This window comes from Ruditapes philippinarum, unplaced genomic scaffold (assembly GCF_026571515.1).
Source record: "Ruditapes philippinarum isolate M1 unplaced genomic scaffold, ASM2657151v2 ctg775_1_1_1_1, whole genome shotgun sequence".
Classification (NCBI taxonomy): Eukaryota; Metazoa; Mollusca; class Bivalvia; order Venerida; family Veneridae; genus Ruditapes; species Ruditapes philippinarum.
Genome location: NW_026864634.1, coordinates 143,475 through 161,138, shown reverse-complemented (window position 1 = coordinate 161,138; position 17,664 = coordinate 143,475). Strand labels below are relative to the sequence as shown.

At 34.7% G+C, this 17,664-nt stretch overlaps 1 protein-coding gene across 1 annotated transcript; it reads right to left on the bottom strand.

Annotated features, from left to right (window-relative positions):
- Positions 1-78: 78 nt before the first annotated feature.
- LOC132726337 (sodium- and chloride-dependent glycine transporter 1-like) lies at positions 79-15,989 on the bottom strand (the record flags this gene model as incomplete). The annotated part of the gene is given in 13 exon segments (XM_060711649.1): positions 79-246; positions 1,124-1,224; positions 2,067-2,166; positions 2,641-2,775; positions 4,367-4,479; positions 4,899-5,023; positions 5,887-5,990; positions 6,437-6,571; positions 7,572-7,704; positions 8,787-9,075; positions 10,045-10,176; positions 12,635-12,860; positions 15,919-15,989. Coding segments are annotated over 13 exon segments (1,791 nt in total), but the record flags the coding sequence as incomplete, so codon positions are not given.
- Positions 15,990-17,664: the final 1,675 nt, after the last annotated feature.

Sequence of the window (17,664 nt, the reverse complement as noted above, 5' to 3'; positions counted from 1 at the left end):
ATATCATAAAAACTGTCATCGCTATGTTAATAAATTAGCGCAGAGCTGTAAAATATATTATAGCTCTACACAACTTACCTTCTTATCCGTTCTCCAAGTTTTAATTATATTGAACACAAATACGATGATTATGGGAGATATGATAAGAAATGCCAAACACCAGCCAACTGCTTCAGCGAAAGCTGGATATCTGTAAGAACCATATGACGGAGGTCTATACTCGGCAAAAGACAGAATTGTAACGGCCTGAAAAGGAAAAAAATATAACAATGCTGTATGCTTCTTTGTTTACAACTTTTGGTTTTAATGCAAACGTAGATGATAAGTTGACAACGTTCCCAAAGAGTGCACTAAAATAAAAAAATAAAAAACAAGGACAACAACAAAAAAACAACAGTTTTTGATAAGCCAATGTCTCATTCATTTATAGGTCTTCCCTACCTTACTGGGTATTGAAAATGACTTATAGTCTCTTAACATAAAACTTTTTAATTGAAATGATGTCTTGTATTTAATGAGAAATTCCGACTAACTGGGGCTCTCAATGAGGAAAACAGATTTTAATATTAACGTTAATATTATGGAAGTTTCGTTCTCAGTCAGATACAATGATAGAAAGTAAATTGTGTCAAACCAAAACCAGAAAGAAATACAAATAAATAAAATGTAATACAAAGTCAACAGGCTAGTGTAAGGGGTCAGGACCAGATTTCCCAAATACAAAAAATTTAACAAGATGTACCCAAGTATATAAAAGTTAATTATATTCAGCATATTAAAATACAATGTATAGACAACATAGATATATAATCTACCTGTTTATAAGTAATCGAAACGTATATAACCGTCGTTGGAAGTGTGTGTTCATATATTGTGGGTCATATTAATTAATAAATGGAGTGGGTAGAACAAGGCCGTCAACATTGTGTATGAAACAGAGGTTTGTGATGTATATGAACTCGTGTACATCTACAGTACGTAAAGTCTAAATAAACTGTTTTACCGAGAATGCTGCTCAGATTTTTATATTCGAATACCCCTGCATATAGGAATGAAAAATAAATGACGCTCGAAAAACAACAGTTATTTAAATCAGCTAGATCAGATATACATGTTTACTTACTAGAAATATACAGGGTGAAAAGAAAGCCCCTGATATCCTTATGAAAGCAGGCAGTGGTCTACCGACCATTATCTCAACATCCTTGCTTAAACGCTCAGTACCTGAAGTAAAACAAATAAAAATATAACGACAATAAGAAAGACATGACTCTTACGTTTTAAAAGCATTTGACACCCTTCACGTGCACTTTAATGTCACCAAAGTCAGATTTGTAGTCTAGATAGTTAATCCAAAACTTTGTAACTCTGATATTACTTATTTAATTTCATATAGCGGCGAGATAAATTTTGCAATGATTAAATTGAAATAACGCAACAACATTTTGAAATAAAAACCACTCGAAAGATAAGCACCAGCGCTTTTTGGGCTTTGTGTCCTCTCCCACTTAAATGTCGTCTTAATAAAGGGCATTTTACAGTCCCCTCCAAAATTCCTTTGACAAACATTGAAAGTATCATTTACAGGCAACATCAAAACATCTTTGAAGCTCTTTATATTTTCGGAACTCTCATCGAATCGTAACCCTGATCACAATAACTGTGTAGAAAGAACGCAAATAACATTATATATCAACTTATCTGGCATGTTTATTTGAATATTTTAGATTATTTAATACTGTACGTTTATAATATTTTTATTTAAAATGCTTTGGGAAAATTACAAATGGGTTTGAGTTCTAAGAAGCGGGTTCTGGCATGATTAAAATAAACTGCAATCTCTCGTCACAATGGAGATTAAATTGATAATGCTTCAACCAAAATCAGGCATTTCATTATCTTAATTTTGTTAAATCTTTTTTTTTTCTTTTGCATATCACTTGTTCAAATGTAAGGACAATTTCACCCTCCTATACGCAGCGATTTCCCCTCACAAGTACAGAGATTACAATTTGCAAAGGGAGGTAATCACTGTGAGAAGTTTGGGGCAATTTGTAAAATCTTACCATACACCCATGTAAATACCAGACATTCTATGAAGCAGACGAAGAGAAGTGTCCAGGCAGCAGCATACCAATCTAAAAGCTGGAAAATGTACATCCCTCCCTGTAACATAAACAACAAAACACGTACCAAAACTTAGTTCAATTTACTTTGGTTTCATATAGAGGAATGAAATATCCGATTATATTTAAGTGTAATCACAGGAATAACTTTGTTTTTCAATTATTGTTATGAAGTCGGAGGAAAAACTACCTAAAATGTATTCAGACTTCAGTCTATAAAAAATTGAGTGCATTATTTTTAACAATTATGGTACAAATCTACCAAGAAAAAAAACACACCAACATTACTCTTATAATTAAAATGACAAAAGTAATAAAAACATGGTTAATCCAATGTAGTAGAGATTAATAACAAATAATCGAGTTGGAAAATTATTATAATTTTATGTTATAGGGTGAGAGAAATGTGCAGCCAGACCGGAATTAGAACCCGGGACCCTCGGTATTCCGTACCGCGGCTATACCGACAGAGCTATCCGCCCGCTAACACATAATCGAACCGTATATATCTTACCCTCGTGCAAAACGGTATGGTGAGAAGAAAGAAGCCGATATTGAGAAAAACAATAACGAAACTTCTACGCCTGCCTTTGAACCATTTAGGAAACATATCTTGAAGACAATTCATCACTGTCTCAGTAGATAACACCTAAAATGAAATCATGAAAAACCAATGTCTGATTATGTTAAAAAATTGTAAAATTTTATACATTATGAGTTCTTTAAGCGGTGCCGGGGAGGAAACTGATGGTTTACGAAAAAATTGAGCCGCGTCATGACAAAACCAGCATAATTGGTTTGCGACCAGCATGGATCCAGACCAGCCTGCGCATCCGCGCAGTCTGATCAGGATCCATGCTGTTTGCTATCTGTTTCTCTACTTGTAATAGGGTTTGTAAGCGAACAGCATGGATCCTGATCAGGCTGCGCGGATGCGCAGGCTGGTCTGGATCCATGCTGGTCGCAAACGCACTATGTTGGTTTTGTCATGACGCGGCTCAAATAGATTTTCAAGACTACCTTTCACGGATATTTTAAATAATTCTGGACATACGTCTTTTATTAAAGTACATTGTTAGGGATATTTACATTTTACATTTAGTATTCAGTATACATTAAGGAAGTTTTCATGGTTTTGAAAAAAAATAGAAACGAACGAGTACTAATCCATTATAGAAGAAAAACAGCACGAGTCTGTTTATGCCAAGTATCTATAGTTAAATCGCGCTTGAGTTTTGCTTTTCTTCCACCTTAGAACGAATTTTACGACAATTTGATTTTAAAAAGATTAAACATGCAAAATACACTTCAAAAGCATAGGAAAAGTAAATGTCGTCAGAAGAATATCATTGACAAATTTAATGCATATAATAATTTTGTCAATATAGAAAAGTGAAGCCGGTAGGCGGTAAATATTTGAGCCGCGTCACGACAAAACCAACATAATGGGTTTGCAACCAGCATGGATCCAGATCAGCCTACGCATCCGCGAAGTCTGAAGAGGATCCATGCTGTTCGCTTACCAACTCTAGTAGAGAAACTGATAGCGAACAGCATGGATTCTGATCAGACTGCGCGGATGCGCAGGCTGGTCTGGATCCATGCTGGTCGCAAACCCATTATGTTGGTTTTGTCATGACGCGGCTCATTTCATAAATTGATTGATGAGTAAGAAAATATTAAAACCACACAGGTCCAAGAAATAGTACCTTTGTTTTGATATTTACTGAATATGGGGTTTTCCTGTTATGCAAGTTAAAACTTATTATGCCATTTTCATTTGCATGCTATTGAATGTATTATATGATAAGCTGTACATGCATAAGTCAAAATAAATAATCTGTTTTGTTCCGTTTTGACACACAATTGGTAACCAAACTATTAATATGATATCAAGTGTTTTAACTAGAATAATTAATCTTGATTATTAATTACAGGCTAGCAACCTAATTTCGATATGTGATAGCAGTTATATCTGTAATTTACAAAAAAAAAATAGCTGTTCGTTCGTTCGTAATTGTGTTCGGTATATTATACAAAAATATAGATGCTTAATTAAATGGCTGGATAATATAAGACATGCATGTGATGTTCGAGGTAAAGAGACAGTTTAATCATATGCAGATTTAATCGGAAAAAGAAAGTCATTTAAGTTTGAAATGACTGGCACTATTTAGTACACGAATACAACTCAGTACATTATTTTCTGTTTTTCTGCTACAGTTTAACAAACAAATTACCTGCGAATCAAGTCCCACAAGCATAAGATTGACAAAGAACACAGCTGACCAAAATTGTGGGAGGGGAAAATACGTAAACGCCGTAGGATATACAGTAAATCCTAACGACAAACCTGAAAATAAATAATCATAGCAACTAGGTTTGCATCATTTGTGATTTCTTCCGTTAACTTACATTTGGGCATCATTATTGCCATTTCCGGCAAATTTGGCATGCGCGAACTAAATGCGAGGATCATATTTCATTAACTTATGTGACATTTTAATAGTGATTATGTTATTAACTAATTGTGCATCGAATGTAAAGTTGTGCACGCATGATACAGCACTTCAGGCAGCATTTATATTTCATATATTAAATTATTCCTTATGTTATTTAGTCTTCATATTGCCTTCTATTAAGACAGAATTTACGCTGGTAAATAAATAGGTACTATTCGCACATTATAAACGTTATGTTCAATTACAATTTGATCTGAACAATGAAAATATTCCCTGATAACTAAAACCAAACAAGATATTTTCCACATACCGGAAGTTACAGTCTTCTCCAAATCGAGGCCGCTGTCATGCGCCATGACACCCAAAACAGAAAAACAAATGAGACCATTCAATACAGCTGATAGGAAATCGCCAACAGTAGAGATAACTGAGTATCTGTAGAGAAAGAAGACAAATTAGCCGCGTCACGGCAAAACCAACATAGTGGGTTTGCGACAAGCATGGATCCAGACCAGCCTGCGCATCCGCGCAGTCTGATCAGGATCCATGCTGTTCGCTTACAAACCCTATAACAAGTAAAGAAACTGATAGCGAACAGCATGGATCCTGATCAGACTGCGCGGATTATGTTGGTTTTGTCATGACGCGGCTCAAATGTTCATAAGTTATAAGAACACTCGGAAAAATGTATTTGTTAGATATCTTAAGTAATGTTAAGATTTAAGATGTTATAATATTATGAAATTGTCCAAGCTTTAAAGAAACTTCACTGGGGTTTAGAGGTAAAAACATATAAAATTTGAAGTTCTTACATAGATCAGCAGGGACACTTGAAACAGAGAGATATGCAAGAAATAATAAGCAATATACTCAGAAATGTATTGAAAAGTCATATTTTTATGCTATTTCTAATAAGATTTGAGTGAAAAACGTTGCAACGCCTTTAAATTTCGAGTAATTTTTCACAATAAGAATTATTATTCAGGATGAATTATTTGTAATTCTGCAAACGCTTTATTACTCTATTTATTATTATTATTATTATCATCATTATTATTATTATCATTATTATTATTATTATTACATGTATTATTATTATTATTGTTGTTGTTGTTGTTGTTGTTATTATTATTATAAGTATTGCAGGTATTGTTAAAATATCATGCATAGCATTGAAGAAGTTTCTATCAATATTCATATATATCTATTGTCCAGGTAAAACTGGGACCACAACAAATGTATGTACATTTGATGCATCAATAATTCAACAGCATTTTCACATGAAAACCCTCACTAACTTAATGGTATTTCCATGGAATTTATTATGGCTTCCAATCAAAGGTATTGTTCCCCAACCAGGACCTAGTGTGTAACATGCCATTAACGCTGCTTCCAACCAAACCTTCAAAATAAGCATGAAAAACATAATAAAACATCATATACATTTAAATTTTGTTCTTGATATGAAAATGCATTGAATAGAGATAAATAAAATGTCATATTTTCAATGTTTAACAAATACAGAAGAATTTATCAAATGTCATGCTATAAACATGCTTTAAACATGCTATGGACATGCTATACAATTTGTTGTGAGAGTGATAGCATTCTCAGATACGATAGCTAAGACTTGAAGTGTTGCCTGTATTAAAGAAAAAGTAGTGTATTTATAATATTATTTGTAACTGTAACATAATTTTTTCATACATATATATTTCTCATTAAAATAGCATATTTTGTAGCAACAGAGTTGTTACAAAATTTAAATAAATCAGATCTTACTTTATAACTCTATTGAATAAATAGGGTACACTTTAATTGAACTGAATAAGAAGGAATATTCTATACCCTCGGATCAGTTATCCTGTCAAACGTGGGTGTGAGATAGTACAACATCCCGGTCACGGCACCATTTAGCATCAACGAGCGGACCCAGATCACAAGCATCAGTAAAATTGGGACAAATACGGTGACAAACATTACCTAACAAAATACAAATAGTAAACAACTAGTTCCTTTAAAAAAATGTCCAATATCTTGAGAATGTACAGCATATTTATGACCATCTTCGGTTAGTTTGGTTTTTGTTTTTTGTTTTTTTGTTGTTTTTTTTTGTTTTTTGTTTTTTGTAAAGATGCAGATAATTTGAGTATATAACACGAGACAATGTATCAGATAGAAAATCAGTTTCCAAAAGTTTTAATATATAATTTGTTACAAGTTCAAGAGAGTTCGTGTCAGAAAAAAAGCCTTTATATTAAGTTTATAAATTCTAGAATAGTCATTTGAGATTCTCGGATTTCAGTTTTATTTTTTATTTTTGACCAATAGGAATCCTTCTGTTATTCAGTTTTTTTCCCTTTCAAGTTCACAGGAAGTCAGTGTGATTATAGACAGGCAATGGCCGAAAATAGAATTGTCATTAGACTGTTTAGTTTAACACAGAATTATCAAACATGCTTCAACATTTCTTCGTAACAGCGTAAGTATTTCTGCTTTCAATTTCTCTATTTTTAATACTAATTCAAATTTAACTGAATTATCTAAAGGTGACGTTTTTATTTGATACCTTTAACCAAAAACAAAGATAGAGTTGTGGATGTCAACTAAACTGAAATAATTAAAATGTCTTACATATCCAATCGATTTTAGAAAGAAAATAGATATATAAACCTTTTTGTTAAATGCTAGTTTCATTAGGTTAAAAACATTGTATTTAATAATCTTTTTTTTTTTTTAAATTTTCAATGAAAAACAATTTTCATCAGTTTCTTCATGTTCTTAAGAACAAAAAAAAAATGTAAAAGAATCTATTTAGAAAATTGTATTTTTTTAAATTCCATTTAAACAGCAAACTTCCAAAAACAAACACTTTCCATATATATTTGTATTTTTAAGAGGACATAGTAAAAGGTTTAAGAGTTTGAGAACTTTTCTATTTACTTTTCAAAGAGATTTTCTAGAACAATAAAATAGGCTATACCTTCTCAATAGATTTAATGCTTTTCACCATACATAATGTTACTAAAAGACGCCAGATGAAGATGTACAGAATGAAGTCCCAAATAATGCCGTCAAAGTCCCCAAGACCAGACGATAGCTGCAAAACTTTATATCTGAAATTATAAAATGAAAATGATGATATGCCAAGTTTTGAACAACGAGAAACATATGAGCCGCGTCACGACAAAACCAACATAGTGCGTTTGCGACCAGCATGGATCCAGACCAGCCTGTGCAGTCTGATCAGGATCCATGCTATTCGCTTAACAACCCTATTACAAGAAGAGAAACTGATAGCGAACAGCATAGATCCTGATCAGACTGCGCGGATGCGCAGGCTGGTCTGGATCCATGCTGGTCGCAAACACATTATGTTGGTTTTGTCGTGACGTGGCTCATATTAAGTTTGGATTTGCTGTTTTTCTGGGGTCCATACAATGTAGTTTTATAATAGTTGAATCAATGACCTGTCTATTTCTAATTATCAGGTTAGTTGATACCATATACAATAGGCATTTCACCACAAGTTAATTCATTATCTCCGTTACTTCACATTTGTATATCATACTTTACTTTTTGCATACAGTTATTGTTACTGACACAAGTGAAACGGCTTTTGATATTTTCAGCAACAAGTTTCCGATAAAAAAAAAGATGAATACATGTGACAGAAAACAACTTATGCAATCAAAATTCTTAAAACGAGAGCTCAAAAAGCAATGAGAGGTTAATTAATATATTAATTTGATTGAGTCGGTTCTTTGATTTTTTAGCAACCCACAGGTATTCGGCATGTGTCAAAGAATATAATGACAAACCCTCCCCTCTCCCACCATCCCATATGCTACAACCCTGTTGTTACAATGAAATATTATGTTTTTTTTAATTAATAAGGTAGTCATTCTTTTTAAACATAATATTTCATTGTAATATAAGGGTCGTAGCATGTGGGATGGTGGGAGAGGGGAGGGGTGGTCTTCAATTATAGTATTTGACGCCCTCCGAATACCTGTGAAGCAACATATAAGGTTCTCACACAACTATGCTCTACTTTTGCATATATACCGTGCAAAAGTTAAAAAAATGAACTGAAGAAAATGTATAAATGTGTTGAGTGATTGTACATGACTTTTTTGAAAGCGTTCATAAAAAACTTTTATTATAAAGAAACAAACATGTGCTATATATATATTACTGCCAGTATTGTTCCGCAGACGTCATTTGTGTGACGTTCGAGGTAATATTACTTGGCAGATGCAGTTCTATAGCTGCGGGCATTGTGGCGTTGCTAGGTTTTGCAAAATCAGATACTGTCCTTTCGGTTTCTATAGCAATACATCCCGGTCTGTTCCATTCATGGTTACAGCTTGCCCATGGTAACTCGGCTTGGAATGTGTCAACAAAATACTCAAGAATCCATGCCCTTAAGATATTGTAGTAAACGTTGTTCAGCAGATTAATCGCAAAAAGCGTGTCCCCTATCCCTGTAAGATAATCAAATGGGCCGCGTCACGACAAAAGCAACATAGTACGTTTCCGACCAGCATGGATCCAGACCAGCTGATCAGGATCCATGCTGTTCGCTTACCAACTCTATTACAAGTAGAGAAACTGATAACGAACAGAATGGATCCTGATCAGACTGCGCGGATGCGCATGCTGGTCTGGATCCATGCTGGTCGCAAACCCATTATGTTGGTTTTGTCATGGCGCGGCTCAAATGTGTTAAAGATCAAACATTACATTATAAATATCAATGTTAATTAACAGGATTGTAACTACTAGTATATATCAAAGTTTAACGTTTAAGCAGCTGCCAGAATGTTTGTTTGTTTGTTTAATTGGGTTTTACAGTTAGTCAAGTAAGATCTGTTTCGCCTTTAGCTTTTACATAAATCAAGTCAGATGACAATCTTTGTAATCAATTGTTAAACAATTTAAGATAATTAATTATTTAATAGAATACAACTTGACATATCACGTGCAATATAGTTTTTGTTTCTTTCCTTCAATCTTATTTTAATTTTTACCTCCTGTAATGAATTGTTAATTTAACTTTCAACTTGCTGGGTTTTTTGCAATAGATCGGTTGTGCTTTGAATTTATAACAGACTATTTGATGTTAAAGGCATTAAAAAATTGAATTAAATAAATCAATCAATAAAAAGTGAGCTACCGACAGTTAATAGATTTACCAGACTCATTCGCAGACTGGTCTGGCTCTATTCTAATTAAAGGTTATTCTCTTAATTCAAGAAAGGAGGGAACTAAACAAAAGTTCGTATACATTCGGTAAACATCGGTACTTTCCGTACATAGTACCGTTTGAAGTGATCAGCTGGGTTGCCATGTGGAAGATTATTTAATCGTTACAGATCTTGGAAAGTGACGAGGTGTACCGAATTTAATCAATGTGATGGTAGGTTTAAAGATAAATGATATAAAACAAAAACCTTTGAAAAACGGCGCAAGATTCCACATGCTCAAGGGACCTCTAGCCGAGAATTGCGACACCGATACTTCAAAGAATAACAGCGGCATGCCGACGAGCATCATAAATATTGCGAATGGAAACAGAAATGCACCTGAAATATTCAGACAAAGATAAAAGTCGAACAATTAGTAGACATATGTAAATGAAAAATGAAATGCATGTCGGTTATATAAATTACTGGTTCAAGACATTCACATTAAATGTTGTCCTTTAAGGTTAGGTAAGAAAAATGGTTTAAAAATACATGCACATTAATAACAGTACAGCGATAATGGGGACATGGTTAACCGTCAAGAAAAAACTGTTCTCTGTGATGAAGGTGGTCCTCTTATTATTTTTTTCAACATTTTGTTTGTCTTACGCAATTATCTTTATCTAATCATCCGATAAATGAGATGGTAACGATTATCGTTATGATATTGATATCGTATTGTGAATCGTACCAATGATATTTCGCTAGTACTTATGTTTAGATCCGCCATATCCCAACACATTACTCCTCTCGAGACATAGTTACATGCAACCAAATATGTACATAAGTCATTACCAAATCCCGAACACTGAAGAGACATAATTGTACGTACACAAACATAAAGGCTTGTAGCCGCACTTACAGATGCTTTTCTCTCTCCCGTAATTAAGCGTAAACATTGTAAAATTGTAGTAAACATTGAACTAAATGTTTGACGATTTTTACATTTACATATTAAAGTACAAATACGGTATATGACACATTAAAAAAATAGGTTAATTCAATGGTAGCAAAATACCAAATAAAAAATTGGTTTGTCTTGTGACAATACATTGCTTGGTAGAGTGCCTATATCTGCCTAGAGTGCCACCTTTACCTGCCTAGAGTGCCGTCCTTACCTTCCTAGAGTGCCGCCTTTACCTGCCTAGAGTGCCGCCTTTACCTGCCAAGAGTGCCACCTTTACCTGCCTTGATTGTCGCCTTTACCTGCCTAGAGTGCCGTCTTTACCTGCCTAGAGTGCCACCTTTACCTGCCTAGAGTGCCGTCTTTACCTGCCTTGATTGTCGCCTTTACCTGCCTAGAGTGCCGTCTTTACCTGCCTAGAGTGTCGTCTTTACCTGTCTAGAGTGCCACCTTGACTTGCCTAGAGTGCCGCCTTAATCTGTCTAGAGTGTCAACTTTACCTGTCTAGAATGTCAACTTTACCTGCCTAGAGTGCCGCCTTAACCTGTCTAGAGTGCCACCTTTACCTGCCTAGAGTGTCGCCTTAACCTGCCTAGAGTGCCACCTTTACCTGTCTAGAGTGTCAACTTTACCTGCCTAGAGTGCCGCCTTAACCTGCCTAGAGTGCCACCTTTATCTGCTTAGAGTGCCACCTTTACCTGCATAGAGTGCCACCTTTACCTGCCTAGAGTGCCGTCTTTACCTGTCTAGAGTGCCACCTTTACCTGTCTAGAGTGTCAACTTTACCTGCCTAGAGTGCCGCCTTAACCTGCCTAGAGTGCCACCTTTAACTGCCTAGAGTGCCACCTTTACCTGCCTAGAGTGCCGCCTTAACCTGCCTAGAGTGCCACCTTTACCTGCCTATAGTGCCACCTTTACCTGCCTATAGTGCCACCTTTACCTGCCTAGAGTGCCGCCTTTGCCTGCCAAGAAGACCGCCTTTAACTGCCTAGAGTGCCACCTTTACCTGCGTGGGTGAAACATGCGGTTTAGGGAGGGACTGGTGTGGTGAGTAGGGAAACAATGTTCATGCGCAGACTGAATCAAACTATGTTCTTGAAATTTCAATTTTAACTTTTCTTTATTTTTTTCTGGCATTCTTCCGGGTATTCGTTTTTTCTCTTTCCTCAAGACGCCATTGTCAACTTAAAGGCACATTATGCCTAAGAAATATTTTGTATGGAACGCAAAATACTACATTGTACTTTGTATACATTTTTCTATCTTTACGGCATATTATTCTACATTCAGCAGTACATTTCTTAATCCATTGTTAAAACATAATTAAACACTTGTTGAATTTTTTCAACTGATTAAAAATAAGTGGATTTCTTAGGCATAATGCGCCTTTAACTAAGGGTGCATCTGGCCGTTAAGGCACAAAATGCAGCTTTCGATGTCAAGGACGGACTCCAGACATGTTGCGAGTTATGCCCTTAAAGTTCAGCACAAAGTTGTGATAATTTACATCTGAGCGTTTCCCAAAGAGTATTAGCCAAATAAAATGTTTTTTTTAATCGAAAGTTGGTCATTGTATAGCGGTCAATGAGTACATCGTTCAGTGCGAATGATATAGGAAGTAAGACCTGTAAAGGGCTGATTTTGCCAGTTTAATGCGTCGTCGTTCACGTCGTCTGGCCGTACTAGGTGCTCACGCACCCGAGCTGCAGAAAGCATGTAAACTTGACATCTTACACGTTGTAGTGAATCTTTAATCATCTGTCGATGACGTGCACGTAAGGAGGGGGGAGGGAGGAGCACACACACTACATTTAAAATGCAAACACATAAAGATGCTTTAAAATTCTAAATTCTATTAAACAGAATCATTTCTATTCATAATATGATTCTTACCTCCACCATTGCGGAAAACAAGGTAAGGAAATCTCCAAAAATCGGAGGTCCCCATAGAATACCCCAGTAATGACACGAGGAAACTACACGACCCAGAAAACTGGGCCTTTTTCTTCACCATAGAAACTTCACTTTCTTCTGAATGTCCACTCTTTTCACTATTTTGCGCTTCCACCGACGATTGCAGGGGTGTTTCTTCGTGTCTATCCATGTTTGCTGCAAAGATCTTTGTGAAGCAAATTAAAATTTCGTTACATTCGCGTCTTTTTTTCTTTTTACTTATGAGTTGGTCATTTGTGAAACCTTACATTTAAGCTTACTAATAGATTAAGTAAATAAAATTGGCGTTTTTTAACCGTTCCAATTATTGCACTGGCGAGCCACTTTCAAGATCTTATCATCTTAAAAAAAACAATTATATATCAGTAAATGTGTATATGCGTCAATAAATATTCAACGCGGCACATTGTTAAAAGAAAATTTGGTTTCGCTTTTTACAAGGTACGGTATGTAAAATAAGTCAAATCTGTTTTAATCAATAATAATTAACTTTAACAAGATGAATGTATTAGCGCTTGTAGATCTAAATAATTACAAAACGGACAAGAGTTCAAATTTCAGTATTATTTGTAAACGAGTGTATACTTTTGTGATTTAAACAGAGCGTTCATTCTACAAACACATTTAAGCCGCGTCATGACAAAACCAACATAATGGGTTTGCGACCAGCATGGTTCCAGACCAGCCTGCGCATCCGCGCAGTCTGATCAGGATCCATGCTGTTCGCTATCAGTTTCTCTACTTGTAATAGGTTTTGTAAGCGAACAGCATGGATCCTGATCAGACTGTGCGGATGCGCAGGCTGGTCTGGAGCCATGCTGGTCGCAAACCCATTACGTTGGTTTTGTCGTGACGCGGCTCATTTAAGGTTTATTTACCAATATAAAGATTTTGTTTTAAGAAAGAAAAGGATAGCGTGCTCGACTATACTCAGTGCTTAATAGTAAAATTAGAGCCAGAATAATGTTTAGAATAAATAAAAGAGAAAGATTTCATTCAGTAAAAAAACAACAACAAAACAAATAATGTATACATTACATAATAATGAGTTTTAAATATTGAAAAAATGCCCGTATTTCATTCAAAATCGAGGCCTGGGTTATGATTCTTGCGAAAGTAATTCAAAAAGTAAAAATCAGTTTTTATAAAAGATTCATTTTGTAAGCAAACCTTAAACAAAAAATATACTAAATTCACAAAATCCATGTCAGAGTTATGAACCTTGGAAAGTCACCTCCAATTATGATCCTCGAGACATGAATAATATAATAAAAAGAAAATTTGTTTGGTTGAGTGTTAGATTAAGATATATTTCACCTCATGAACACCAAAAGTTCATATTTCACTCGTGGCTGCGCAACTCGTGAGGGCTTGGTGAAATATATAGAGGGTTACTGAATGAGTGTAAGTTGAATACTGAATTTATTGAACGAGTTGAATAAAATTATATATTATTTTACTCAACGAGTTTAATAAATTTAACTAATTAAACTTACACTAATTTAATACTCTATTTATCACATACCAAAAATATAGACCGTTTAAAGTGAAAAAGTAAATGAGATCATGATATGTAAGTCGACTGATTTCAATTCGATTAAGTTCGACATTTTGACACCAGTGAAAATATGTTTCACTGCAGTGAAAAATAAGTTTTAACAGTGAAAATTAGGAAAATGAAAATACGCATTTAATATATCAATATTTCTCAAAATTTCATTTATAAGTATATCATAAATTTATTTTATTCACGAAAATTTAAAACAAACGTTTATTTCGCCGAACCGTTTCTCGATATGCTTTAAGTCTTTTGTCTACGCGAAAAGTTATTGTTTCGTCTTTTATAAAGCATTTGTCGTTTTGACCAAAATACACCTAGAAAAAGGATTTTAAGAAAAGTGACTAAGATGAAAAACAATATGGTCTAGCCTTTGTGAATAAAATTAATTAATTTGTGTTAAAACATCTAATTATATCGAAAAATAATCAGTAGTCTTACCTCTCATTATCCCACTAAATGGATGCCCTATGATGTTTCCGAGGAAAAGTAACCATTTTTCATTGACTCGCCTATAATATAACATTTACAGGGGACGTATAGCGGTTCGATACTTTTTAAGCGAAGTGAAATCGTGCGATACGGAATAACGGAGGAGGAAGGTGACGAATAATGTGGGTAAGAACCAGTTTGCTTCAAATCTTTGTTGTATGTTGTAATTTTTGTTCGAATAATATAGTGCATGCTGAGCGGAAGATATATTTGTAAATGATGGTCAAAATAAAAGAATCTGTTTCATTGTAAGGAGAAAGTTATTGAGATATTGTAAGTAAATCCGTGGATACCGTTATGATGAAAAGCAGTTTCTTTTAATTAGTTAACTATATCATACTTAAATTTTTATGTGTATGGTCATAGCATTCGAAAATGGAAATGGATATATTAGGAAGGACAGTTCTAATTCCATGTTCTGAGACAGTGAAATTTAGAAGACTATCTAAATCGGCATGTGTTTTCTTTTCAGTAAAATAGTTGTGGTGTGCGTGTGTGAGCAAAAAGATAAGCTCTAGGCACAGCTTCATACTGAAGATTGTGGAATGTGTGTGACATGTCAAACGAAGGATCTGTTAGACACACATGTCATACTTTTAGCAAGGTAAATGCCGTCAGTAATCAGTAACCCCAAACCCCCCCCCCCCCCATCCCGAAAAAAAGATTACTTATGGTATAAGTAGCTATTAGCGCAGTCGATTTATCGAACCTTTTGTGGCGTGCAATCATCTTTTCGCACAAAAACCCGTCGAATTCACTTCGCTTAACATGGTATCGCAACTTTATTCGTTGGAACCCCCCCCCCCCCCCCCCCCCCCCCCCCCCCCCCCCCTTTTTTCAAGATTTAAAAGAGTCACGCAAATTATACGGGTAGGGGTTTCAGATATTTTCGTTAGACAAACACATTGAAAATATCTTTTACTCTTTATTCTTATTTATAAATGAATTAGTTTCTAAATGAAGTAGAACACGTTTAACATTGAAAGCGATCGATTTCAGCAATTCAACTTGCCTCCGAAACAAATTAAATAGAATCTCTGTCATAATTTACGGTTTGGATCGGAATAGGGATGGTCCGTGACATCCCGCGCCATTGAGTACCCGCAAACATAAAAATTATTTCAGATATATTTTCTTGCATATTCTGTCATATTCTACAGTTTACATAGCTTACCTCAATGAGATATTTTTCATGGAAATGCATTTCATTTCATCTATAACTATTTTCTTACAATGTCGGTATCATTTAAACGTAACGGCGAAATGACGTCATTCAAGGCACATATTTTCATTCTAAAATGTGTCGATATGACGTCATTTTAAAGCGGTTCATTCATAATTTATGCGTTAAATTGGCGTCATTTATTGCATACCCATGCCAACATGGTTTAACTAGAGGAAACACTAGTCTGATACATCAGACTTGATAATAAAGTGCACTTAAATAACGAATCGCCTACAAGGTGCGTGTATATATATAATATTACTCCGTCGGAATGAACAAAAGTGTTTATTGTATAGATCTACTTAAAATTGAAATTTTGATGAAATAAAATGCGTATTTTATTTTCCGTATTTTAACTTTAAAAATAAAATTTCACTGTGCACTGTGAACATATTTTCCGAATTTTCACTGGTGGCTTGCCGGACTAATTTCAGTCAGTACGGAATTCTTCCTATTCATAAGGTTAAAAAAAAAGAGAAAAATTATACTTGTATAATTAACAGGAAATTCATTTTTTTTCTATTCAAACAAAATTTATTTTCATCTTGTGTTATGGAAATGATCATAGAGCAATTATTACACTTGTGGTTATGGCCTTTCGTGAAATATTTATTTTCGTACCATGGTTGCACTCGACAAAATAAATCCTGTATTTATAGAAGAAACTTGAATATAAATTCAAATGGTAAGACAAAAACAGTGAACAAAAACATCAGTTTCTGTAACTTCTTTTATAACTATAGACACAAAAAGACTATTCTGCAGCTGACCATCAATGTCAAATTTCACCATTACTGGTATTGTTTCCTATATAAGTCTACATGAAATAAGTTTGCCCCGCCACGGGGATTTATATAACGGTCGTAGAGGACAAAACTCGAAAGTTATGGGAATTCTAGTTCCAGGAAGATTTAATTTCAAAAGTTTACTTTAGACCCGCTCTTGTGACCTACTTATGCATTAAACTGGATCATTAACTTTTGTAAAGGACCTCTTACAGACCATTTCAGTGGAGTAAAAATCTACCATACGGTTTAATAGGAAATGCTGTTTACAGAGAGAATAACACCTGCTGACGGACACATTGTCATCACAAAAGGTTTACTCTAAGCACTGTGCTCAGATTAGCTTAAACCAGAGGGCAATGATGGCCCAAGGTGTCATCTGAGATACCTTACTAAAAATGACAATTCTTCAATGAAAGTCACATTAGGTTGTCAATTTTGACATAAGCTGCATAGTTTTTTAAACATTTGTGGCCTAGGTGTCCGTTAATACTACATGCAAGATATCATTAAAGCTCTGGGGCCATGTACTAGTAATTTCGCACAAGAAGACTTTAAGGTATTAGGACCCTAATGGGCACTATAAGGAACTGAAAAATTGACATCATAGGTCAGATGCATATCTTAAAGTACACCTGTATGCAAAATTTAAACAAAGTTTACCGTACGGAAATCAAGTTATGGCCACTTTTCTGAACTCAAGCTAGGATGTTATGAGGGCCCTTTTTTAGAAATGAGGAACCTTTAAATAATCTGCAATAACTTTCTAATGAAAAATGTTTTCCAATTAATTTTTGGTAAGAAACAAATAGTACCATTCAGCTAACAATCCACATAAGCAAAATTATGGTTTCTACATACAATTTTTGAAATCTGTATAAAAATGTTACCCTACCCCACCCATTTTTAC